Source organism: Drosophila santomea, chromosome 2R, assembly GCF_016746245.2.
Source record: "Drosophila santomea strain STO CAGO 1482 chromosome 2R, Prin_Dsan_1.1, whole genome shotgun sequence".
NCBI classification, from domain to species: domain Eukaryota; kingdom Metazoa; phylum Arthropoda; class Insecta; order Diptera; family Drosophilidae; genus Drosophila; species Drosophila santomea.
This window is the reverse complement of record NC_053017.2, coordinates 12,057,621-12,084,957: the sequence shown is the minus strand read 5'-3', so window position 1 is coordinate 12,084,957 and position 27,337 is coordinate 12,057,621. Positions and strand designations below refer to the sequence as shown.

General features: G+C 43.7%; 3 protein-coding genes across 3 annotated transcripts in view; all 3 read left to right on the top strand.

Moving 5' to 3' along the window:
• Positions 1-14,306, top strand: part of LOC120446106 (zwei Ig domain protein zig-8) — a 47,305-nt gene extending 32,999 nt beyond the window's left edge. Inside the window, exons 3-8 of the mRNA XM_039626900.2 lie at positions 2,607-2,684; positions 2,755-2,887; positions 9,675-9,794; positions 9,904-10,000; positions 11,354-11,451; positions 12,184-14,306. Coding sequence (XP_039482834.1) covers positions 2,607-2,684; positions 2,755-2,887; positions 9,675-9,794; positions 9,904-10,000; positions 11,354-11,451; positions 12,184-12,545 — 888 coding nt within the window. The 3' untranslated portion in view covers positions 12,546-14,306. The remainder of the gene's footprint in view (positions 1-2,606; positions 2,685-2,754; positions 2,888-9,674; positions 9,795-9,903; positions 10,001-11,353; positions 11,452-12,183) is intronic.
• Positions 14,307-14,832: 526 nt separating this feature from the next.
• LOC120444852 (vacuolar protein sorting-associated protein 37C) lies at positions 14,833-16,101 on the top strand. The gene is made up of 2 exons (XM_039624813.1): positions 14,833-14,954; positions 15,011-16,101. Exons 1-2 carry the CDS (start codon positions 14,894-14,896, stop codon positions 16,099-16,101), a joined length of 1,152 nt encoding a protein of 383 aa, XP_039480747.1. The 5' UTR covers positions 14,833-14,893.
• Positions 16,102-16,579: 478 nt separating this feature from the next.
• On the top strand, positions 16,580-17,679 carry LOC120446713 (probable ATP-dependent RNA helicase ddx17). Its single transcript, XM_039627824.1, has 2 exons — positions 16,580-16,637; positions 16,703-17,679. The coding sequence occupies exons 1-2, from the start codon at positions 16,580-16,582 to the stop codon at positions 17,677-17,679; spliced, it is 1,035 nt and encodes a 344-aa protein (XP_039483758.1).
• Positions 17,680-27,337: the final 9,658 nt, after the last annotated feature.

Genomic DNA, 27,337 nt, shown 5'->3' with positions numbered 1-27,337 from the left:
GCAACGTTTTCATAAACGCTTCTCCACGGCTACGTCAGCGAACATGAGCACAAGCAATTTACTCGTGTAATACCAACGGCATCGAGCTGGCTGAACAACAACAGAAAAAAAAAAAACAAAAATGTATATTAAACAAAGTTTTAGGCTTTGTGAAAAGGCAGCGAACCCTTTTTTAATGGCGACCTTCGTTCGCCGAATTGGGAGGCGAACACAAAAAAAAAGGAGAAAAATCAAAATCTGTTTACAACTTTGTTTACAAAATGCTGCCATTGAAGTCTTCATTTGTTTATTGTCATGGTCGCAAGGAAAACAATTTCATTTGGCTCAACTTCATTAAGTGCAGACCCAGTAATTTGCGAATTTAGGAATTGGATCCCGCTTTCCGCAGGGCTTAGGGCTTAATGTAACTTTTCACGCCATTTCCTAAGCTTCGGACAAAGCCAGTGGCAGCAACAAACTTACAACTGCAACGTTCGAAAGCTATAGCCATTGCAAGTGCAACTATTTTTGGCTCCGTCGAGTTTGGCCCAAGTCTAAAGTCTCTCTCTTGGTTAGAGACGCAGAAAATGCGTCAGCAAAGTTTTTAATGTATTTTTGCCAAGTTTTCCACACGCACGCACACAAACACATACACTCACACACACTAATACTTACACTGTAGCAACCTCAGCTGAAACTTCTTTCATTTGGCATTTTCCTGTGAGATGACAGTAAAACAAAAAGGGAAAGTAAGGGTTGAGGAGGCTGAGGAGGCTGAGGAGGTGAGTAGTGGTGCACGTAGAGTGAAAGTTTCCGGCCGCAGCGAACACAAAGTGTTAAATAATATAAAACTATGCTTGTGGTATTTATTTAAACCTAAAGACATTACGAAAATTATACCCCCAGCAAAGTTTCAACACTCACGGGACTGCTCTGCAGCAAACCTGTCGTCTCTCGGTGGTGAAATCCTGGGATTGGGACAACTTCTTGACAGGGGATATGGCTGTGAATCGGGTCGAGAGAGCCGAGCCGTCTTGGCTGCAGCTGAGAAACTTTTCACTTTTGATTTTCGCCGCTTTCGGCTTTGGAATTAAATATTTAAGCGCTGGCCTGGAATATCTAATTGAGCAACTCCGAATCGGGCGCTATAAAGCTACCCATTGGATAGTTATTTTTTATTTTTTGCCGCCTGTCGTGTTTACAGTTCCATTTGATTTCGCTTTACGGCGTGCAGAATCACAATTGCCGGGCTCTGCGGCATTACTCATACGCACTGTGTGCCAGCGACAATAACGAACGGGTAAATCTCTGTCAATGTTGCCCAGATTTGACCTTTTTCCCCTGCAGCTGCCATCGAACGGTTTAATTTACATTTACCCGAGACAATTCGCCTATGAAAATGGTGGGCGTAAAAGCGGCAGTAGCTCATAAAAGTTTTACAAGCGAATGATTTTTATTTTTACGTATTACGTGACCGCTTTCAATCGGCTGTGTCCGGATTCTAGTCCCGCATCGAATGAATTTATTAGATGGCGAATAGTTCGCTACCATAAACACCCATTACTGTTTTCTCAAATCAAAAAAGCCCAAGGGCCAAGCAATTAAATTTATTAATGAGGTAGCATATTTTGTACTTTAATGTTGACACTCGGCCAACATTTAAAGTTTCCGTGTGGTGGTTTGAGTGGGGCCCAAAACTTTTTCCATGTAATTAAAATTGAGTATCACAATAGCCGGGAACAAGCAGAGAAACTAAGGTCGTCAAATAAATTGGAAACAATGTGCCAAAAAGGGCACAAAGTGCCAAGTGGGTGGTGGATGGTGGGCTGCCAGGAAATCTCAGGCCGCTTTATTTGGAACAGAAGCAGAGACACAAAATCATGGTTAATGACTTTCCCCAAAAGATTTTCCAGCCAAGGACGAAGGCCAATGCGAAGGCGAAGGCAATGGCGCTAGGCAATCAAATGAAAATGTAATTTAAGCAATAATAAAAATGCTACCAAATAAAGGCTGAAAATGGCGTCAAAGCTGTCTCATTGCTGGCTGCTTCTGGCAGTTCGAAAAGGATTGAAGGCTATTTGAAACAATTGGAAATCGAGCTGAGCAAGCAGCTTTTCACGAAATTGGACCGACCCACTGACCTCTGGCAGTCTGGCAGACTGGCTTAAAGAGTTTCGCAATTGTCAAGGGCCATTTGTATGAGAATCTTTCATTTCCTAGCAACAGGGCGTATACGTAACATTGGCCTTTTCACGCTTAAAATGTATACGGCTTAAGCGTGCGAACTTTTTCTTGTATTTCACCACCCGACTGTGCTTTGTTTTGTTTGCTGATTAAATGGCAGTAACAAAAAGCAAAATGTTAAAGATTAACCAACGCCGGAAAACCAAAAAGAAGTAAAACGAAAGTAAACTTTGCGCTTTGTTTTTCATTGTGCCACCTCATTCTCTCCTCTCAGCTCCTGGGAGTGTTTGGGAATAACAGCAGACAAAACACGTTTAACTCACTTGCGAGAAAAAAACTTTTAAGTGCGGAATTTGTAATGCTCCCGAAACTTTTGCCACGCGGCAAGCGGTCCAACTGCGAAAAACACCTCATTCCGATCCCTTTTCTGTATTTTCTTGTAGGTCTCCTGGATACGCAAACGTGATCTGCATATACTCACCGCCGGCGGCACAACCTACACATCCGATCAGCGTTTTCAGGTAAGTCTGAATCCCCATCGGTCGCCCCAATTTGGGTGGAAACTTTAAGTTTTCCGTGTCCTCGCTGCAGGTTCTGCGACCCGATGGCTCCGCCAATTGGACACTGCAAATCAAGTATCCGCAGCCACGTGACTCCGGCGTCTACGAGTGCCAAATCAACACGGAGCCCAAGATGTCCCTGTCGTACACCTTCAACGTTGTCGGTGAGTTATGGCCACGTTTCGCTGGCTTTCTTTCGACGGGGTAAACAACTTTATTTTCATTTTCCTCAGACCTTTTCACAATATTTTTATTTTTGTTTACAGTTAACAGCACTTTTAATTTGACCTAATGTAATTGGTGTTCAAGAAGTAAAATTCATATGTAGCTCACTCTGTGGTTTCATTTGTGTCGACTTAAGCACACTTTGAGTAATAAAAGTTCAACTGTAGTTGTAAATGACATACAGCCGTTGCCTGAGCCATTTGGCTTTAATCCCCAAAAACTTGTGCTCATCTAGCTTGGAGATGTGCAACAGCTTGTGTGTTATCTCATAACCATTACCAATGATTCACCTCCGGTGCCTGATAATCAAAATTTCGACCATTATCCGGCACAGCAAAGTAGGCCAATCGAAACGGAAGGGGAACGGGAAAAGAAGGCTGGCTGGAAATTGGTCACAAACCACCGAAGTGATTACTTTTATGGGCTAAGCTCTTGAAACTCTCCAGCAGTTTTGCGCCAGCTATGCAGGTTTCCAGGAGCTTAAGCAAGCCATACAATATGCATGTTATTTTCCCAGGACCTCCTACGGAACGTGTGAGCGCAGTTTGAAGCAGTTCGGAGCCCTTTTGGCCACCCGTCGAGCGACTCAGCCAGCTGCCTTCTTCTTGTGCTGCTCGTGATTATAACATTTTCAATTCGATTATGTGCAAATTGGCTTGCTGAGCAGAACAATTTGATGGTTGAACGTGAGCGAGTGCCTGCTGCTTACCTCTTTTCCTTGCCAATTGTTCGGGTAATTAGTGTGCACTTGGGTCAGAACCTTTGTCACACATCAGGAATTGGGTCCTGAAAGACGTTATCCTTGGCAGCACACTCGCCCAGCCGAAATTTGTGTAAGCCTTGTTTGTGGTTTTGGTTTTTTGGATTCGTTCCTGTTCGGTGCATTTTTATCGCATTTAATATTAGCAAAATGCATTTGGCTAAAAGCTTTTGGTGCGGAAGAATGCTCTCAATGAGCTTATTTGATCTCTGATTTGCATGCCCCCTTCCCCCTGAAAAACGCTCGCCCATGTTGTTTTAGCCACACCACATGGCCAAGCGACTTTTGGCCAGTTTAAAATGCTTTGGCCAGGGCCCCGGACTCGGTTATGAATCTTTTAGTGAGTCCGGGAATATGAACGAGAGCTTTGAATATGTGTTTACACGCATGCTGGAGCTGGCACTGGCACACTACTGCTGTCTATGTATGCAAACTTGACAGGCTGACAAGTCAGCTTCAAACACTCTCACAGAGTCACAGAGACAGACACATAGAGTCATAAATATTACATTTGCGGAAATGCAAATGACTGCCAGGCGGCTGCACATAACCGGCCACGCCCCCACACATAGAACGCCCAACAGCCTGGAATCCTGCAACTCATTTGAATGCCCAAAAAGAAATGTGCATATAAAATATTCGACATGCCACTCACGCGGAAACAGCAAGCAGCAGGCCAGTGTGCACAGTGAAGTGCAAAGCATTAAAACCACAAAAATATCTATTTATATCTATATCTATGTCTATGGTAGGTCTCGAGTTGTATGAAATTATCACTTGGGTGCAATAAAATATGCCAAGTAATTTAAAAGTAAACGCTTACTCATTTTTCACACAAGCCATTTACTTTCGCTTTATTGTGTGTCTCCACTGTGCTGGGGCCTGTGCCATCATTGTCGCTGCAAACAAGTTTGTTGTTATGCCAGAATTTTTATGCGCTTATGCAAATAAAAAATTGTGCACTAAAAATTCCATAAATTTATGTTTTTTCTTGCACGGCTGCTGTTTCTTTTCGAAGCCAGTGAAAATTCTATTACACGCCATTCCAACGAAAATAAAAGAGAAATGAAAGTGGAGAACGCGGCGAATGATAAACAAAACAGCGCCAAGTTGACCAGAGGCATCATAAACATAAATCGCCTTCAGTCTCGGCCGCTCCTTCCGCCTCCTCCGCCCACTTAAAACCACCCACATGGCACTACCCATCACCTACCAGCAACCACCCACCACACACCAACCCACAGACTTCCGTCTTGGCCGCAATATTTTTGACATTTTAATGCTGCAGCAGCCGCTCCAATTGCTTAAATTACCAACTTTATGTACTCGACTCCAGAAAAATGTGGCTTGGCCACCTCCCCCCGTAGGTGTCAAAAGTGGGAGCATGTTTATATGCACATAGATAGCTGCAGACCCGGCTCGATTTAATTTTGAATTTAAGGCAAATTACCAAACACGCTGATAAAGCGAGCAAATTGTAAATTAAATTATGTGTCCCTGTCCCGCTCAAACTGAGCGACAACAAGAGAACAGGACCCAACTGACAGCCCAAGGACGAGCAGCAGGATAAGTGCTGCTGGGGCGAACAAAATAAATCGAGAGAGCAGAGGAACCGCAGAACACTGACTTTCCTATACACTTGCCCATAATAGGGTCTTATTGTACAAAGCTATACATAAGAACATCTAACAAATATTGCTCTCTTTTACTATTGAAATCATAAAGTAGAATTATACATATGCTAAAATCGAACCTTAGATTAATTTGGCCTATATGTAAAAATTTTAAAAGAATGGAAGCATCTGCGGCAAATATTAACTTCCTATTGTAATGGTTGTGTGAAGCCTAAGTACCCCTTGGGAAGCGTATAATAAGAAAGGTGTTGTTGATGCTTCTGGAAAAATTTGTTTACCAGCGTGAATGTAATCAAGCGTAAACGGTACCTTTCTTAGTTGAGGGGTGGAAAAAAGGTGGAGTGAAGAACAAATTGCACAGCCAGCGGAAGAGCTGCAGCCAGCCGAAGGATCTAAGGATCTGGGAAGCTGGGGAGCTGAAATTGAAGGTAATTTGAATGCGTAGCTGACAAGATGGAGATGCCAAGTAGATGGCTCATTTTGGGCACCATAAACCAACACTTTGCCTCGCTGATGCTGTTGACATTAGCAGCCAGCAAATTGCATGCAATCAAGCGCAAATAATAATCCAAAACATAAGCATAAGCAACAGCAACTGAAGAGCAATAAACAGCTTCAGGCTGCAGGACTTCCATCCCTTTTAGAACGACGTTTAAAATACACATTTGAAGTGCTCAGTGTATCTACCCTAGGGGCAGATCAAAAAATTAACTTTAATTGCCAAAGGAATAAGCCAGATTATTAATAGGTTTAGAGTTCTATACAGTTAAGAAACATATTAAAATCCTATAATCCATTTACTTGATTGAAAATGGCAGCACTCAAAGTATCTCATTTTAGTTGGTTTTTAATAAATATTTCAAAGGGAAACCCTAAAAATTCACAAACTCTTGACACTGAAGCGTTGAACAACTAAACCGATAATAACTTCCACTGGGACACTTTCTGGGAAAGTGGCTTTTATTCATTTTTTCCCTCAAGCGGCACTAAATTAGTTTCAGCTCGGGGAGTTTTCTTTGGCAGCTTGAATGGAAAAATAATTGTGTGCCCCGAAAATCCATTAACGCAAAAACAAAGAAATCGTTATGAGCCAGAATTTGCAGCAATACTCTAGAGCAGTTGTGCGAAGTTCAACTCTGCCAACCCCCCCCAATTGTTTTCTGGGGTTAATAGACGATAGCCAAGAAAATGTTGGCAATTATGATGCACATTGATTGCTCAGGAAGCTAGCACTTGAGCCGGCTTAAAAGTTAAGCGATTCTCATTGTCTGGCCAACAGCCAAGTTGCGTTTTTGCACTGTATTGTGCCTGACCCAAATCGCATGCAAATTGTACGTGAGCGAAAAGTTTACATTTCCTTAAAATACACAACAAATGGCCAGGTGAAGCAAGTGGGAAGTGGCAAGTAACGAATAGAGTGGGTAGAAATAAGTTTTTATAAGCAAGTTGCAAGGACGAGATAGCAAGGACTCGGCCCAATTTGCCCGGCAATCAAATGTTTTACTTCCCATTTCGTTCATTTGCTGCTCAAATTACATTCTACAGCGAATGCCTAGACCAAAAAATGCCCTAATGATAAATTACTTAGATATTGCCGAGAAATAGGATAAACGAGCTGCGCGGGGGGAGGGGGGGAGGGGGGAAATGATTAATGTCTCTGCAGCAATGTCGAATTATTAATAATAATAATAATCACAACAATGGAGACTACTGAAAAGGCCGAATTTCGGGACTTCGTGGGCAATGATGATGTTTTGGCATTTTCATTTCCACGGTTTTCTTTTTTTTTTTTTTGTGGGATGAGATCTGCTGAATGGCACGGGATTTCTGACAGGCAAATGGAAATGAAACTGACGGGGGGAGGGGGGAATACTTCATCAATTGTGCTGGCAATGCGGCTGACTTTTACAAATTGAATTTGTTTATTTGATTTGACAATTAATTCCGAGCAATTGCACGTCCACGTCCGATTAATTGTCGGCCCAATAACTTAAAGAGGCCCATTGGCTTAAAGATAATGCCCGCCATCAGCATGGCCCAGTTTGATATTGTTTTTCGTGCAATAAATACCGAGATGTTGTTACATGTGTGCAAACATGCATCAACACAGGCAAAGGGTAATAAATTTTTACAGCTCTGCTCCGCAAACGAGAGAGAGAGAGCAGCAGAAGGATTCCCAAGGAGGCTGCTACATTGCAACGGGCCCCAAAAAGTATGCCATGTTTTGTGCCGAGCCCACAGCAAAGTTCATCGCTCCAAATGTTTATGGCCATATAGGCTTATGCGCATTTTATGCGCGAAATCAAGAAAAATGAAAATGCATTTCCCAGACCCCAGAACACAGAACCCACACCCAAATCCCTTCTTCCTCCGGCTCCTTGCCTCGTTTTGGTACTTTCTGCTGCGGCTGCACAAAAATTCTCTTCACTGTCTGAGCCTCAGCTGGCTGTCTGTGTGTAAACAAGGCTCGGCAAGGACTTTGTTTGCCAGGAGTGTACAGGATGGGGACAGGGACGGGGCGGACGGGGGCGTTGTGACTTTGGCTTGTGGCCAGGAGTAGACTTTGCAACTTTTCGGGCTGAGTCAACAGCGGCCAGGTCTAATGAAAACTTCAAATAGCCGTGTGGGCTGACTGACTGCCTACCAGTTCTACCATCTCCCATCTCATCCAAAATGCAACTTTGCCAATTGCCCGGCCCACTTAATCTAATTATAGTTAAATTACCAATTTTCCAGAGGACCTCCTCTCGAAGCGATTCCCATTTATTCCGACTGTCATGCGGGTTCGCACCTGGGCAAAACCCCATCCTCTGCCTAAGATCCTTTGGAAGGATACCACACTTCCCCCACCCCGTGGGAACCACAGGCGCGTAGTCAGCTGCATGTGTGTGTGTGTGTGAGTCTGGGAGGCAATAATTTTCGCAGCCACGGCTCCTTGCACTGCGAGGTTGGCAAAAGTCATAGACGGTTAGCTTTCGCTGCCACAATTGTTTTGCCAGGTACACACATACATTCATTCATGCCATGGAGTACAACAACGGCCATCAGCGGCCGTACAACAACATGCCTCACTCGGCACTTTTGCCACCTTTTTCCACTTTTCTCGCTTTCCTTGGAACACTGGGGCCTCGGAACACTAGATATATATGTGCGGGTCTATAAAACACCCAGATAATCGCCCAGAATGTTCGAATTCCATTTGGGGTTGGCTCAGCTCCCTCTTTGTTTTGGGATGTATATTACTTTTTCTACTTGGCATTTCATTTAGATTAACATTTTTGGAACGCACACATCTCTACAACTGATTTAGGGACCGACTTAAAGGTTGGCTGCCGAAGGAGTTATGGAAAAATCATCGGGCTCACACTCACTCTCACAAATTTTCCCACTGCTTTTTGGAGCATTCAAATTGCGTTTTGTTCGCTTTTTGCCACACGATTGAATGGCAGGCAGCCCGCAGCCAAAGCTTAGCCACATCAATGGGAATATGAGTGTGTGTTTCAGCTCGATACAGATGCTCCAGTTGCAATACGCCCTCTCCTCCCTCCCCCACCACGACATGTTTTTGCTGCAATTTATTTCACTGACTTTGCGGTTGTTTAGGGCCGGAAAAGTTCTCCTTTTCAGCAGTTTACGACAGTGAAAGTGGAGCAGAAGCGAAAGAGTTGCAGCTGTCGCATTTAGCGTTCACTTTGGAGGAGAAATGGATTTTAAGTTTAAGAGAAGGGCGATTGGGACGCGATCCATTAGGGCGACTGTCAGCCATCATAAGCTTTAAGTACAAATCACATTTAGCGGCTGGCCATGATGATGTTACTCAATTGAAATCATTGACGCTGCGACAACAAAAGGCACTTCAATGGTTGACATTTTGATTTCGTGGCCCAAATGGAAGGCAGAAAATTTCTTTCCAATCTGCCAGGCTTTTGTCTCTTTTTGTCTTTTTTTTTTTTGTTGTTGTTGCCAATTCCGCTGAGAGTGGTGTTGGGATGAAAAAAAAAGGAAAAAAGCAGCTAGCTAGCTGCAGGTATCACCGCAACGCCCGACTGCCTTTTATATGGCATAACAAAAGCTTATCGCCAGCATAATAGAGACACGCGTCTGTGTAATAAAGTAGGGACCAGGCTCGGCAGTACCCACACTTGTACACCGTACACCGGCAGACAAACGTGCACTTGGACGTTATCATTAACATTATTATTATTATCATTGTTACGGAAAAGAGGGAAAAGACTGGGCTTTGTGTACTGCCAGCTTAAGTGACTATTTCTTTCCTGGTTTTATTTTGTATCTGGTACATTCTGTTTCTTTTTTTGTTTTTTTTTTTTGCAGAACTCAAAGCGGAAATCTTCGGGCCCAGCGATCTGATGGTGAAAACCGGCAGTGACATAAACCTAACATGTAAAATTATGCAAGGACCCCACGAGCTGGGCAACATATTCTGGTACAAAGGTGCGTATGCGTAATGAACTTCGACCCTGCCTGCCTGCACCTTGCCCCATTTTGGAGGCGCACCTCCATCTCATTTACGCAATTCAATTTGCTACTCTTCACATTACAGGCAGCGAAATGCTCGATGGCAAGGGCGAGAACGAAATCGACAGCTCCATGGCCCGGATTCGCGTCGAGGATGATTGGACTGACGGCCTGACTTCCAGGTATGTAACGACTCGGCATTCCACCATTCAGGCATTCCACCATTCAGCCATTCCGCCATTCCGCCATTACGCTATTCCGGCATTCCGCTTGGCAAACGTGCAAATGTGTGCCGAGCATTTCAGTTATTTCGCATTAAAATACCGCCTCACTTAATTAAGGACAGGTACCCACCAGCACTCGGCATAGGGAAGTTTAAAGCCCATCCAAGCCCGGTCTGTTATAGGCTGCACTCCTGCAGCCATGTCCTTACTAGCCGGCTGAGGTAAAACGGACCACGACTTTGAATGACATTTTAAGGCCAAAGCGAAGGACGAGTCTCGGCCAGAGGAACCACCGGCAGTCTAGCTCTGAAGAGCAACTTCTTTTTAGAGAGTTGTGGTACTCCTTAGAGAAAAACTTTCTTTCGAAATGCCGATTTTTCTATTACTTAAAATGCCTATTTAAATAAATAGGTAACCATTTGAACTGTGGGTTATCCTTAAAAAAATCTAGCTTTATAGCTACGATTGACCTCTGGCTGTATGGTATCATCCAGTCCTAAAACTTCCTTCCTCAACTTCATTACTTCACTGTGTGCCTGAGTTGCCCGTGTGTGACTTTTAATTTGCTTTAGCCAAAGTCAAAGCTAAGCCAAAGCCGGATTTGAGCCCGGAGTCTGTGGCCGATGTAGCTATTTGCCCAGTTTTAGTTTCCGCCTCGCGATCATTGCCCATTTATGCTGTTAACTAACGACGCAGACGACCATAAAATGCAGGTGCCGTCGACAGAGATGAAAAGGGATTAGAAAACGTTCTTGAAAAGAACTACACTGAAAACCTATATATACCTATACCAGTTTATTGTAATTCAAATGTTTATTATCGAGGAATAAGGTTAACACGTTTAGTTTCAATATATTGTTGCTGTTTCAAACATTTTTTTAACAAAGCAGAAAGTTAGAAATATAGAAAATAGAATTGAACAAACATATCTCATTAATGAAAAAGTGCAAAAAAATGCTGATACCTGTTACGAACTCAATGAAGTGACAGCAACTAATTAAGCTAATGTACGATAACGTTTTAACATTAAATTATAAAAAGAAGAAAACATTTTCCCTCAATGCAAAGCAACTTTGAAATAGAGTCAGTGGTGGAGGCAGCTCCGTACACATTATGCTATCGCATAAAGTAGCAAAAGTTTTGTGCTTTTTGTTGATGTTTTTTTTCTTTTGGCTCTGGCCGTTTGGCTTTGTTTCCCACCTATCGTGCACTCCCATTTCCATTCCATCCACTGCATTTCACTTTCTCTATGCTTTCTCTTCCCGGTGCTCCACGTTGCTCCACGCTGCTCCACGTTGCTCCATGGCACAGATTAAAAATCAAGCGCGCCATGCCCGGCGATACTGGCAACTACACCTGTGTGCCGACGGTGGCAAAAACCTCGAGCGTCTATGTGCACGTAATTATTGGTAAGTAAGGACTGGCAGTGCAACAACGGGCTTAGTCCTGCCCGTTGGTGTTTGTGTGCTGTCAGGGAGTTTTGCATGTTTATGACGGGAAGTGGAAGTTGCCTGTTAGCAGCGGCACATTCGCAATTTGTAATGCCAAGTGCAACGGGGGGAGTGGCCGTGCAGTAATTGCATTGCACCAGACTCGGCGAGAAATTGCTGCTGGAATTTTTTTTAGATTTTTTTTTTTGCTTCCCCCACATGTTTGTATTTGTGCAGCAGCACGGAAATTATTTCTAGTTGCCGCGGCAGCAAGGAAGTTTCGCTGCAGGCCAATAACACGGGCCATGTGTGCAAAGTCGGCTGAAAATGGGGGGCGCGGGGATTTATGGCAGCAGCTTGTGTGCTCGAGAGATCATCAAGAACTTTAACAACTTTGGCTGCCAATGTTTTTCTTTGGCTCAAACGGAAGAAAGTACATGCATGCCAACTAAGAGCCATTATATCTGGCGAAGAAGAGCCGAAACAAAGCCAATCACTGATTGCTTCCAACCAATTAATAGATGAACAGATAGACTTGCTGCTTTCAATATACTTTTTCCCTTAGTGAAAGCTAGAAGCAGTCAATAGCGATTGTCAACCGATTGCATTCTTTTTCTTTAAGCTTGAGTAACTTGATTGATTCCAGGATGGTGTGATGTAGGAAATATTCTGCACATCCCTAATTGGCTTTTTGATTCTGCTCTCCAACAGGCGAACATCCTGCGGCCATGCAACACAATTCGAGTAGCAATAGCAACAGCTTCTACTGCGGCATCTGCTGCATGCTGCTGAGCATTGTGTCCTGCTGCCTGCAGCACTTTTATGAAACGGGGTGTGGATATCTTCATGCCACGGCAGCGGTGGCCAAATCCGCGGGACTGGGGCCCCCGAAGCGAGCAACGCTAACGACCAGCGAAACAGGAATAACTGCAGCAAAAGCTGCAGCAGCAGCAGCAGCAACAGCAGCCGCATCAGCAGCAGCCGCAACTGCAGCAGCAGCATCATCAGCATCCACATTAGCAACGTGCAACATGTTGAGAGAACGCCCAGCGGCAATTCGGTGTCTGAGATGAAGGAATAATCAACACGCAGCAAAACACTAATATGGCAAAAACACACTTACTCACACACACTCAGTCAAAACACTGACACACATATTCAAGGTGATTTAAGTTTTCTATGTATCGCATGGGGGGCTCAAGCATAAGTATTATATTTACGTACTTGTAAGGATTGCACTTAGTGGAAAAGCAAACATATTATCTGATAAGCGAACAAGTATTTAACAACGTTAAGAGTGAAAGCTAATCCCTGGAAAACTGAGACAAAACCTATGCATTTTCGTGGGGTATCATTATCTACGTGATCTCCGACTTAGAGGAACAAAGGCTACATTATTTGACTTTGTTTTGAATTGGTCCATTAACCAATCGAATAAAGGGCCGCCCCAAAATGGCATATTATTACCATACTTGTTTGACTTCTGGACAGCATTACAATGTCTAGAGAAATGGGTGAAAAATTATTGATCAAAACCAAACATCCGTCTTCTATCCGTATTCAACTGTAAGTTATCTGTAAATCTCATTCAGCTACCGACTATTGACTGCACACCCATAGCAAAACCTTACACACCTCTTCATTATGAAATAAGACTTACTAGAATTAAATACCCCGAACAGCCGGATTAACAAACCAGAGGCCCAGTACTTTGGTATCACAATAACCCACTTCTATGCAATCTTTTACTGCCAACGAACTCGCACTCCATAGTAGCCCATTGCATCAAGTTGTTCGATGGAAATTTGCTGTAAATAATTGCCATTCAGGAGTAATTTACTCAAGAGTACTTGGATCCGTGAGTAAGCCCAGCCATATGAGAACAAAAGATGGTACTCTATATGTTCGATTGCTTTGCACATTTATCAGTTTTAGACATTAGCTACGTTTAAGTACGATAATGAATGTATGTATAGCTGATAAGCGGATAAATTCCGGGAGCGGATGCTGAATTTCATCCGTCAGTACTCAAAAGTTGGGGATTAACCTATTTGCGTCTGACCCAATTGTGGGTGAGGCTCGTTTAATTGTACATAATTAGTTTTGGCTAGAAACAGAAAATATAAAAAAACGAAAGAAACCAATACAAATGAGGGGAAAATTAAATATTAAATGCAATTTATAATTGTGCTTATCGATATAATTGATACGAATGCATTGCGAATGTGCAGGCACTGTAAATAAATTCATTAGTAGACGAAATTGTAATTTTAATTAACTCTTTAACGATATAAACAGATAAAACCAATAAATGCGATTCGCAGGCGGGGCACTGCCCCAGTTGGTAAGCCGCACACTGAGGCAAAATGGGCATAACTCACACGCAAACCAAATTAACTAAACCACACTAAGCATAACACAATTCAAATAATAGTAAAAGCTAGTTAAATGAAACATGGAGCCCAGGACTCTGAGCCCGCATCTTGTAAATAGAGTGAATGGATAGTGAATTAATCGGAGCAGGCGATTAACTAAGCTAAATCCGTTGAGTGTCAAGTATATAATGTCGGCTCCAGATTTATGAAAACATGAAGAAAAAAAGAAACATAATAAAAACAATAACGAAACCCTAGCAAAAACATTATGTACAATTGTATGTCACAGCAGTGCAGCTAAAAAATATGCATACATATATAAGCCAGGTACTCTCAAATCATTTATATGTGTGCGTATCCATAGGTACCCCCTACTTATGCATATACAGATAGGATTGTTTAAACTTTAAACGCCACATCAAAAACACGGACACTGCAGGCGAGAGTTTTGTGAAATGAAACCGAATCGATTCAATAAAATTATAATTTAGAAAATTTAAAATCTTGTCTTAATTCTTTGTGGTTCGGGCATTGCGCTTTCATTTCGTTAATCATGGAAAATTCATCGAAAGTATCATTACCTCAAGTCTTTCTTTTGTATTTCACCAAATTTTAGATCTAACATAACATCAGCTTGTTTTTGTGAGATAAGAATGAATTATATTTATTTCATTTGCATTCCCATGCTCCCTTTTGAGATAGGGAGCATATAAATATTAGGAAACATGAACCAGATGCCTTTTGACAGCTGATTTCGCCACTAAAACCTGTTTGTCATAGTTTTAAGGCGAATGCTAGTAATGCGTTCATTGACTTACGCTATAATGTATTCAAATGAAATCATTGGTTAGATGTCGTCCAAGACGATGATGTTGATGTGATGGGAGCCGTCCAATATTGATTTAATTGCAATTCGTCTCCAAATGTGGTGAGACTGATGTACCGTTCGTTTTTTAGTCGCCCTGATATTAATTCTAACGAAACGTATAAATAAAACCAGAACGGAGTAGACGCATTTTAGTCCGTTGTTGTCCAGGTCTAAGAACATGCTGCAGCTGTCACTAGCCCTGCTGCTCTTTCTGGCTCTATTTGCCAGCTTGGAAACAGGTGGGTTCTTCTCTCAGCACAAAAGCTTATTTGTAAATTATATACATATATCACAGCACCATCTTCATCAACTGGAGTTAAGCAGGAGAAATATGTGCGGGTGTATGAAATCAATGAGCAGCAGTACCAGCGGGTTTTGCAGCTGACCAAGGGCAGGAATGTTATATCAGAGGCCCGGCTGATCAACGGAGGCTTTGCCACCGTGAGTGACACCTTGAGTTCCGGATGGAACTCTCTTCTGCGGATCGTGGGCCTCACCACCCTCAGCAAGGCCGATGAGGCCGAGAAGGTGGACTTTGATGGTCAGCCCTTGTGCGTGATCAAATCTCGCGAGGGAGAGGGCAGGGAGGAGGATGTGATCTCCGCTAGAAGCTCGGCCAGGGACATCGAAGCCGAGGAAGAAGATTCCGCAATCCACTGCATAGTGGTGCTCAAGAAGGATGGCGAGTTTGAGCTCCCATCCCTGGATGCTCACCCAAATTACGCCCAGTATTGGAACAAACCAGAGACGTCTAACCCTGTCGAGGAATCCTCTGTTCCCAACCAGTCTTCGGAAGTTATTAAGGAGGAAGAGGCAGTAGAGACCACGACACCAGCTCCATTGAAAAAGAAAAAGGTTAACAAAAGCACTTATCCAAGGGCAGACACTTTGGCGGACGACTCTGAAAGTTTCCGGCAATATGGCTACCCTCCAGTGCAGCCCCAATATGGAACCCCCTATCCGCCAGCTCCCTCCTATGGTGGCTATCCGTACAGTCCCTATCCCAATCCTCTGCCTTACCCTAGCCCGCAGCCATATGGACCCCAACTTCCGTATGGACCATCGCCATATGGACAATCTCCCTATGGACAATCTCCTTATGGACAATCCCCTTATGGAGCGTACCCCCAACAACCCTATGGTCCCCAGCCCCCAATTGGTCCTTACAGTCCTCAACCCTATGGAAACTATGGATATCCCTACTTTGATCAGAACCAGTTGGCTCAAGTGAATGCCAATGAGGAAATAGAGAAACTCGAGGCAGACGATGACCAAGAAGAAGATGAAGACTCCTACGAGAATGAAGATGAAGATGACTATCGCTATAAGAACCGTTTATACTCCTACAATCCCATGTACCTCCAGCAATCTTATCTTAACCAATAAATAGACAAACTAAATACACATTTTGGTTTTATTATCTTAGTAAAGCAAGTCTGGGACTCACTTGAGTTAGGAATTTCTTCGAATATATCTTCTTGTCACTATACTAATCAGTCTTGTGGACTATGAGTAATTTCTCTGGAGTATCGGTCTCCTTTGCAAGCTCGACCAAAAGAAATTATGTTATCATTCAATCAGCAAAGCTAGCATAGCTAGTCATGTTTCTGTATAAAACTCATTAATTAAACGAGTTTTGGGCAGGGCGAGATCACGATGAAGAACTGGGTCAACGCGTACATTATGGAGATTGAAGTCGATTAGTGCAAAGCCATAACTGTATATGAGCAGTTTGGGTTGAACGATTTGAATGACAATGGCGATAGGGAATTTGGTTCGTCAAGTCATCAACTTGTTGGCAGCGAAAGACTTTTGAAATATATAAGCTAGGGAACAGAGCAAAAGAAGCTTATTCGCAATCGCCATGAAGTTCTTAACAGTTCTTGCGGTGATCGTTCTCTGCGCAGCTGCGGCCCAAGCTGGTGAGGTTTTCTCATATATATTTAATCCTGGCAAAAAGGATGCTAATGATCTACCCACATGACAGGCTCGAGTCGTCCGCAACTGGTGCGTCTGCATCAGGTGACCCGGCGGGAGTACAACGAGCTGCTCCGGCTCGCCCAGGGCAAGGAGGAGGTATCGGAGGCCCGATTGCTCAGCAGCTCGATTGCTGGCATCAAGGGATTGGCGTCTGGCTTCGCCGCTGGCAACTTCATTCCTGCTATCTTCAGTTCCGGTTCCAAGGATCAGCCGAAGAAGGGACGTCCACTCTGCGTGATCTCCACCAATGACCTGGACCAGGATCAGGACAGGCGCTTGGGTCGTGTGGTGAGCATTGAGTATGAGCCCAATTCCGACTCCAGCTCCAGCTCCAGCTCCAGCTCCGGATCGGGATCGAGCAGTGGAAGTGGTCATGGAAGCGGACATGGTAGCGGTCACGGCAGTGGTCATGGCAGTGGTAGTGGAAGTGGCAGCGATGACGACGACGATGATGTGACCACTGTCAACTGCATCCTTGTGGTCAACAGCACCGACACCACTACTACCACCACCACCACAACTACGCCAAAACCAGGACACGGACATGGACATGGGCACGGACATGGGCACGGACATGGTAGCGGACACGGTAGCGCACCAGGTGGCTATTACCCACCTCCTCCTCCTTTCTATCCTCCCTACTACGGCTACCCACCGTACTATCCACCCTACCCCTACCCACCACCACCACCTCCGCCAACACACAAGCCATCGCATTCCGGCGGAGACAAGCGATCGGTGGATGATGAGGAGGAAGCGGGTCGTCTGATCGATGCCTACAATGGATTCTACTACCAGCCCGAGGGCTTCAACCCGAGGAGTGGCAAGTACTCGAAGGTCAGCCAGGATACCTCGTCCTATCAGCCAGCCAGCTATCCTCAGCAGGAGTACCCCAATACCTATCCCAAAGTGGTACGCAACTACGGACTGACCCATCCCGCTCCAGTCTACGTGCGATCGCCACAATTCGATCAGGAACATTAGAACACGCTGTCTATAGAGAAATGCACTTTTAAATAAAACGAACTAAATTATTAATTACGCAAAGGTTTCCATTATCCTTTTATATGAAGTTATAGTGATAGTGAGGATTAATTGAATTGAATTTAATTGAATTAGTAAGCCTGGAAGCCTGCTGCCACGTTTCAGAGAGCCATCAATCGCAGACGCATGTGCCTTCATAATTGGACTCCGAATTGAGTGGCAGAATCGCTCATTTGTTGCATGTTTGTGAGTGATGAAAGATGTCCTACACACATAGTTCGCAGTGGCAGTGGCAGTGGCAGTGTGTGTGTGCCCGCGTGCGTGTTTGATCAAAAGTGTTACAAGGTCCTGCCACTAACAATGCCAGAAAGAAACGAAACGTTGATCTAGGCAACACAACAGAGCCACCGTGTAAACAAGCAGCATTACACTTTCCTCTGCCAAAACAAACAAACACACGCACGCACAGCGGAGTATTGAGGCACAACGACAATTGAAAGTGCAACACATCGTTGCCTTTTGTAGAGCTCCTGCTGCAGCCTCTTTACTGCAGTTGCACGGCAAAAAAAAAATTACACAAATATTGTCTTGGGAAATCGAAACAGAAGTTCAAATAAAACAGATCGTTACCGCAGCTTTGGGCACTATGCGCACATATTGAAAATAACATTGCTTTTAGAACAGTGTTATTTAAGTTGAGGATGATTTTTTTCAGTGCACAAACTGATAGGCGGATGGTGACACACAGTCATGCGCTGGCGAAGGACAACTAACGCACAGGCATAAAAGAGAATAAATTAAAGAACAACTCAAAATAACCGCGGGGCAATTGGCAGTGGTGCATCGCATGTGGGCGGTGCAGCCGACATGGGCGGAATGGGCGTGGCGATTTGAACGCCCGTTCGTAAGTGCATCGATGGAAGTGAGAGGAAAAGTGTGTGGGATTGTGGGTGGTGGGATATGGGTGGTTGGTGGTGGCATAGGGTGATACGGTCGCCTTTGGCTTCATTGCGATTTTAGCCTGAGCCTGTCACGCAGCCACGCCCCGTGTACCGCCTACGCCCACACCCACACAGAGTGTTGTGTCTATGCACTGCAAAATAATTACTTTCATATCCTGCGGCAATTAAATTCATTTAGTTTGCCACCAATCTCCCCAGCACTCTGATTAAGACATTCATCCCGCTCCGTATTCAACGGCTTACGCTTGTGGCTTTTGAACCCAACTCATAGTCATAGTGGCAACCAACCCCCTCAGTTTGGCCACCCGTTTTGGCCACCGCTCCTCCATTTCGGCCTTCGTCTGGCCAAGCAACTCTAAACTATGTCAACTGTTAACTTTTCCTTTCTATTTTTGTGCTATTTGTTGCGCGCTTGTTGTTTTTGCAGCCGCTGGCATTCCGCTCCTATGGCCTGCATGTTTTTCAAGGACTCTACATAGTTTATCCAGCAACATCAAGCACACCCACGCACAACCACCCATCACGCACACACACACACACACACATAGACACGCATATAAAGGACGAAAATGCTTGTAGCTGCCATTTTGGACATGGCTGAGTTGAATGTAAGCAAATTGCTAAGAGCACTGCAAGTGTGTTGCTCAGACAGATACAAAAAGCAGAACGGAATGGCCCTAAAATTGCTCTCCTCAAAAATGCAGTAAAGTGTTGCCAAATAAGTTGTTAACGCCAATGGGAAATCGAGGGATGCGTATAAGCGATTAGTTGTGGCTTTAAATAAGGGAATTTTATGGCAAAACGTGGGCCTTTGCAATGCAATTGGAAATTATTCATAATAGTAGATTTGAATTACTGCTTTGTACCCTAAATAAATCTACTCCTACCAGTCAAATTTATTGTTTATATCCGATCTAATGGGATTAGATTTCCAATTGCACATACATCAGACAACAATATCCATAATCGTATATTTTGTTAATGTTCGATTCATAAGTGGTAGTTATATTTTATAAAATTTTCAATTTCAATAAGCATTAATAGATAATTTGTATTGCCACTGCTTATTTCTCTTATATTTTCAAAGGCTCTTCTAGTTCAAAGTTAGCTTAATACACGGCTGTATATCTATTTGTTTTTGGTTTTGGATTTCAACAAGTGCTTATTGCATTGATGAAGATGAATTAGGTCCTGAATAATTTCTGGGGGCAGAAGTCAGGCAGATTCCTCAGCACCACGTAATCATCTTCATCGTGTAAATGTCAATTTAACGGAATATTAATGCAAGTACGCCATTGCAAAGAAACACCAACGCACACACATGCAAACACCCACACACATGCATACACCCAAAACACATGCATACAAGCATACGTCTTTGATAGCAACGGAAGTACGCACACAAATACACGCTCGAGTGCCATTTTGTTAAGGCGCAAAAATTGATAAGTGCCTTGTGGTTACTGCGGTCTTTGGTGGCCATTAACACGACGCAACGAAACGCAAGGGGGCATGAGGTGTGGTACAGTGAACACCCAATACGCCACCCACACAAGGATAATAAAATGTTTTCCATAAGAGGCTGCATAAGGGAGCAGAAGGGCGTTATTTGCACGTCAATCAAACATGGCGTCAAATAATCATTAACAAACTCACGCACACACGCACACAGACAATGGTGTGATTTAAGGATTTTTAAGGAGTGGCTTGCATGTGATAAGTGTGTGTGCGTGTGTGCGTGTGTGCTTGTGTGAGTGTTTGTGTTTGCTGTCATGTAGTTGTCCCTGACATTGGTTTTGCTTGCTGTTGATTTGGTGGCTTAACTGATTTGTGGTTGCCGAAGCTTCGAGGGAAGCCGCCGCATCTGGATTTGCTGATAAATGCCACATTGGTTGGAATTCAACTGCGGAAACGGACCATAGCCGCTTGAATAGGGCCTTAAAATTGCTTTAGTACTTATACAGTAATTAAGACCGAGTGATACGAAATGCTCCTGTAAGAGTCATTATGAAATCTATGATCATTTTAAAATATCAAACTATTGTTATCACATTTTATTATTTTTAAAACATTTTAGACCAACTAAAATTACCAACATTTAGACCAACTTTTAGCTTACGATAAATACTGAACAGAAACAAAATTTTAAATTGTTTGAAGAGCATCCTGTTTTTTTGCGGCGGCACGCCTGCCGTTGGCATTTAATAATCACTTGTCAACTCGTGCAAGCTGAAAGCCCCGATTGGCAATTTGGTATCGATTCCCCCCCCCCCATACCCTCCCTCCACCACCTTTTTGGAACACTAACCAGTTTACCTGGGCCAACTCGAGATCGAGATGGAGCATGGAGATGGAGACCTGAAACGTATGTTCGCAGCACTAACGAGCTGTGATTTTTCTTGCCATCAGCAGGGCCTGAATGGAGTGACTGCAAGTCAATGCGATTGGCGTCAATTAAGTGCCATAAGCGACACAATAAGCCGTCAGTCAGTCCGTCGGTCCTTTGGTCCTTCAGTCCTACAGTCGTTCAGTCCTTCAGTCCTTCAGTCCGCCATCCGGCCGGAGTTTAACGCTCTTCAGCTCACTCCGGCTTAGTTGGGCCCCGGCTTTTGACACACTTTCGAGCGGCAGCAGTGGCACCAGTGGCAGCAATGGCAGAAGCAGTAGATTGATTGGCGCCACTCAATTGGCAACCTTTTTAGCCTGGTCTGTTATAGTATGGTATGGTATGGTATAGTATGGTTGCGTATAGCATGGCTGGGTATAGTATAGTTGGGTATGGTTGGGTGTAGCGGCTTTGGTTTACCGATGACTTCATGTGCAGCCTCGTTACACGCATCGCTTACCATCATCCATCGGCTTGCTTTTTCCTCCGACAAGCGATTAGAATAAATTGCAACAAGCTGGCAAATCGACAGGCCTCCAGATTGCGTGTGTTCGATGGTTTCTGCTCCTGATTCCAATACCGATTCAGATACGTATTCGTATTTGGATACCGATTCGAGCTCAACGGTATGCATTTGACACGAGTGCCGATTTCTGCCTCAATAATTTACCCAATATCTCAATGTGTATCTCAAAAGTTCTCGAAACTCAAGTGCGTCAGTGTGGGCGGGTGAGTGTAATCAATTTTAGTGGCAACGCAAAGTTTTTCAATGCGCTGCCATTCAATTAAAAATTTGTGCAGAACTTTATTTTGCTGTTAAGTGGCAATCTACATGCATCCCCACACTCTTCATCATACCCACCATATATAAATGGGGTGTGTACTACTGGTACTACTGGGGGATATACTATATGTATATTCGTTTGCTGGTTTTCTGCATCGCACATCCCGCACATCTGTAAATACAACTATAAATGGCTTTGAAGAGCTTCTCTTTTTGGCTTTTCTTTTTTATGGTTTTTGTTTGGGTTGATTTATGTGTACATGCCAGTCAAATTGATGAATTGCCTTTGAAAGACGATCAAATAAAATCACCAGCGAAGCGAAAGGGGCAAAGGACCCCCAGCCTTATAAGTTGTGCGATAAATTTCAGTTACCCATTTAACCGGCAAGAAAATTGTAGCAATTAATTCCAATGAAACTTCAAATTCTATCAAGATTGCTTAGTTTAAAAATATAATATTTTTTGGTTGGTTTTAAGTAATAGCTTTTCACACTGCTGTCTTGGAAAATTTTCAATTTCGTTTGTCGTTGTAGAAATGAGGCCTAACTGTGGTGTCTGTTGTTTGAAAGACAACCAATGTGATATTCTATGCATAAGTTAATCAAAATTTGTTTAGCAATGCACAAGACCAACTCGCACACATATAAGCCTCTTGAAAAATGACATCAAACCTGGATAAAAAGCAATAGCAGCAGATGACGACAAAATTGAAAAATAATAACAAAAAGTTACCCTGGCAGCCGTCGTTGTATCTCGGTATCTCAGTATCTCAGATTCTTGGTATCTCGGCTCTAATTTAATGCGATGAGTTCTCGGTGTACTTTTTGTTTTTAATTTATCCAGCAGCCCGCAGCACTTTCCCCGCCTACCATCGACTTTCCCCATTTTCCTGGTTATCCTGGACCACCTGTCTCCATTCGAGCTGCTACCATTATTCAATCTGTTGGCCGTCATAGTTGCTGATTCTACTGCTGCTGCTGTTGGTGTTTTTGCTGTCGGGATCTTGTTTGTGTTTATGTTTTAATAAAACAGTGCCTCCCCCATTGGCACCCCTGGCCCCTGGTCCTCATATCACCCCTTGCCCAATACCCACCCACAGCACCCCTCCCGCTTACAGATGCTGGCAAAGTCAAGAGTAAGTCATGAGTAAATCTTATTATTTTATCCTTTGTTATTGCATTCTCGATGGCTTTTCCCGTGCAGGCTTAGGATTTGGTCCTTGCTTCTTGGTAGTTGGTACTTGGTTCTTGGTGCTTGGTACGACCCCCTTCATCCTTATCCTTTTCCAACCCCCCTAAAACCCCCTCATACACCCCCTGCCGCTGTTATCATAAATCTGCATGCTGGCGAGGCATGTTTCGACTGCTCCGAGTTCGGCTCTCAATCCGATCCCGATGCAAACAACGTCATATGTCAACTGCATCAATATTTGCATTTTGATTGAAACTTACAAGGAGGCAAAAGTCTGTCCCAATTTGCATATCCTTCCTTCCCTGCCAATCTGGCTCCAGCACGAGTACTCTCTACGCCAACATTTCGTCCCTAATCCCCTGCCAACAAGCAGCTTAAATGGCTTTAAGATGCGACTGCTGGTCGAAAGGGCGACTAGTCGTTGGCTATTTATGTCTAAATTGGCAAATAGCAAATGGTGATGGCCGAAATGCAGTTTTGCTGTTAATTTCACTTACAACGCACATTAAATGCAGACACTGCAGCAGGAGCAGCAGCAGGAACATACTGCATCCTCAATCCTGCAGCAAAACCACCCACAGGAGCCAACAAAAAGCTGTTTGTCCATAATCAGTGCAAAGTGCAGTTGCAGTTCCCCAATTCGCACCGTGTGCGAATGGGGGAATCCCCGACTTTTGGCCATTTCGGTTTTGCCTGCCAGTCGTCGCCATTGCCATAGCCAACACCATAGTCATCGCCATTGCCATTGCCACTGCCAACGTAGTTGTAGATGTAGATGTCGTTGTCGCTCCCATTGCCGTTGTTGTGCCAAATTAGGTCAAAATGCGTTCAATTCCGCACGAAATGTCAAAATAAACAAGTTAGCCAACGGCTAAACAGCCTGGCTTCCATGCAGAGATGAGTGTCTGGCTGCAGTACAGATTCGCTTCTCCGGAAAAAACTGCAAACCAATTGCTACATGGTGCATATGCCCATGGAAAATTACTGAAAGTTACGTTAAAGATGGTGGAACAGATGGTTGATGACCAATTATCAAAAATAGTTTTCGGTTAATTCTAATCTGTTTTGCATAAAACTTATACCTATAACTTGTACCTAACTTAAGCTTGAATCATTACCAATTAGATGGGCTCTCCAGCAAATCGAATTGAGACTCTCTCGATCGCCAGAGTGGCTTGCTTAATGGCCAGATCGGATTACGCAGCTGCAGTGGCCAATGGGCAGGTATTGTAATTAATTGGCACTTGCATATGGCAGGCATTCAAATGGTCAAGTCGCACAGCCTGGAGGAGAATTGGCGCAAAGTGGGCACATTTTGGAGGATGAGACAGACACATGCCCAACAATAGTGCTATAATTTCGTTTAATTAAGCCTAGGCCAAGTCCTTGTGCCCACTGCCTGTGTGAGTGAGTGTATGTGTGAGTGAGAGTGTGTATGACTATGTGTGAGTAAGTATTGCATAATCCGAGTACAATGGCAGCGTGGAGGAGGTTTAATTTGAGAAGGGAAATGCCGGTACAACAACAGCTACAGCAACAGCAACAGCTGCATTTCATTACAATTTTTCAATTACTATTAACTTGATGCGGCCTCATTACAGGACTCTGCGTCGCGTCCTTTCCCTTTGGTTGGTTTATCGTAATTAATTTTGCGGCTTCTGCTTGTCTCGTGTTTCCCTGCCCCTCTCTTCATTTCCTACCCTCCTAGCCACCTACCCCCCACCCACCTACTGCTCCTTGGCCTTGGGCAGACATTTCATTAGGAAAATTGTTTATTAAAAAATAAATAGAATTAAACAATAAGCAAGAAGCAAATGGCCAGGACGACGCTGTCGTCGCTCCAACTTTTCCTTTGCATGCAAAGTCACGCCCCCTTTGCTACCATGCTACCGCCCCCCCTGTTTTTCAGCCTGTAAGTTGCGCTTATCACGGAGCATAATCATAAAAAGTTATGCGCTCGCTAATTTGATTAATGGCATTTCCTTGGCCGCAATCCAAATTCATAATGACTGTGCTCGGGCTAGGAAATTATTATTACTTCTAATTACAACGAGACAACTTCATTAGGCACTGTTACTGCCCCCCACGGATAAAAAAAAAAATTAAAACCGAGTATCCGGCTGGACATTAAACCAATCGCATCTGGGAATCAACGGACGTAAATCAGGGAATCCAATTACCGTCAGAAGCCGCTTTTCACTAGCTGCAAAATCAAATCCAACTTTCGCGGCTTTAATTGTTTCACCGCGAGAAGGTAACTCAATTAAACTCAAACAATCAGTACCGTCGAAAGCCTGTGGTCATCATAAATTCCAACAAATAGGCACACAATCGAGATAAATTCCGTTTCGAACTTCATTTATACCAATGTAATAAAGGACTCGAACAATCCCAAAAAATATACGCACGAATTGTACTTTTGATAAATTTGTGCAAACACTTTGCAAAATAATCACTAACAGCTAATTTTCAATATTCCCAAATAATCGAATTAAAATATGTCGATTTAATTTCATCAATAAATTGGGAAACATAAATTCACATAAATACAATTATTTTTGACTGTGGAGAATTTTTTTTTAACAAAACGAAGACTTTGCAAAAAAAAGGGAAAATGAATTTATTGTTGATTTTTTAGTACATTTATTTATTATTAGTAAATATCCTTTGTAAATATTAAAAAATACTATTGGTTTTGCTTATTTTTATTTATTTAGTGCGTGTTTTGTGCCAAATCGATCACGCTTCGTGGCACTGCAGCAAATAAAAAACGAAATCACTATCTACAAAGTCAATTTCGTGGAGGCAATGACATCAACGACTAAAGTCGTAATTGGGCTGGAAAAACCTTTTAGCTGATATTAATTTTAATATATATGTTGCGCCCAACTGGAGCCACGCAATAGCACAAATGGAGATGGCTGATGTCTATTGCCATCCGAATTCCCGTTAAGAGCTGAAGCGGAACAAAGTGTTGCAGTAAACAATTGCTAAGTTTTGTGTCATTTCCGGCGATTGGATCAGCAAATATTTGCATGCGAGGCTACATGTCCACACAACGACTGCTTGTCCCACAATCCCTTGTCCATATATTAAACGTCAGGGTAGGTCACTGTAACTACCCTCATTTGGTTTTAAAATGATATTTATGTGATCTATGGGTTACAATGAGCGTAAATGAAAAGCAAAATGCTTAGGATATAAGCTCGAAACATTTAAACTCCAGCACTTATCACATAACATTTGAAATACATATATTCTTCTTGTAAGGATTACATTTTCATATGATTCAACGGTACAGTGAAGCACCCTACCTACCCTACAGAATGTGCGTTACTTCGGGCGCAGAAGGCGAGTGCTGACAAAAGCTGATTATTATGGCAATGACAAGCATATTGGTCACGTTAGCACGGAATGGCTGGCCAGCGTACAAATGGCTGGAATGGATGGACAGTGGCATGCACTTTACAGGCTGACCGGTCTCGGTCTCGGTCCTGGTCTCAGTCCCGTTAATAACTGAAACGTGCCTCAAAAAGACCGTGCGGCATTATGGGCTCGATACGCCCGGCTCGCCGCTATTTGCCTGCCGACTGCGCTTGTCGGTGACCATCATTGTGACTCTATTTGGTGGGTTGGAGTGGTCATTGGTCAGGAAACTTCAGTTGTTCGTCGCATTCCTTTTTTTGTTTCCTTTTTTTTTTGTTATTGTTGCTCCTTGCGATTTGCGTGCGAATTCCTAGTCCCCAGTCTTGGGCTCCACTCACGTTTCCCCACTTACTTGCCCACTTCGGCCGACCAGTCGTGATTATAAGTATTCCGCATACGCCCTGTGTACAAGTGTACAACGTACACTTAATTTAATTCCGCCCATAAGTTCCAATTCATTCGGCCCTCCTTCGCCCGCTAATTGCATGCATGACTATTGAATAAGTGTTCCGTTGGCGTTCCGATGGCCAAGTCGGATCGGGATCTAGATGCTGATTGATGCGCTGCAGCAGCCCAGCGGGGCACATAATAGCATCAGCCATAAACCCCAAAGCCAGCTGGGGGACAAGCAGAACGGAACCGATGGCAAAATTGCATAATTAATCATGCGCGCATAAAAATGTCCTCTGCTGTGGGCAACGGGCGGGCGCGGGGAAGCGTGAAAAGCGGCAACATGTTGCTGCTGTCCACCCACTAAGCACCCACCAACCCCTGATTTTCCCCCATTTCCCCAGCGATCAGGGCAAAAAAAGGGCTGGGGGAGGAAAAAGTGCAAGTTTGGCTTGGCTTGGCTGGGGCAGCAGTGCAACGTCGAACATTTACAAACAAATCAAATTTGCATCAGAATTT

What these genes read in the sequence shown, in the direction of transcription:
- LOC120444852 (XM_039624813.1), top strand. Translation starts at nt 14,894, where the DNA reads ATGCTGCAGCTGTCACTAGCCCTGCTGCTCTTTCTGGCTCTATTTGCC. An exon ending in ATTTGCCAGCTTGGAAACAG is followed by an intron (nt 14,955 to 15,010) that starts GTGGGTTCTTCT and finishes CATATATCACAG; the next exon opens with CACCATCTTCATCAACTGGA.
- LOC120446713 (XM_039627824.1), top strand. Translation starts at nt 16,580, where the DNA reads ATGAAGTTCTTAACAGTTCTTGCGGTGATCGTTCTCTGCGCAGCTGCG. An exon ending in CGCAGCTGCGGCCCAAGCTG is followed by an intron (nt 16,638 to 16,702) that starts GTGAGGTTTTCT and finishes CCCACATGACAG; the next exon opens with GCTCGAGTCGTCCGCAACTG.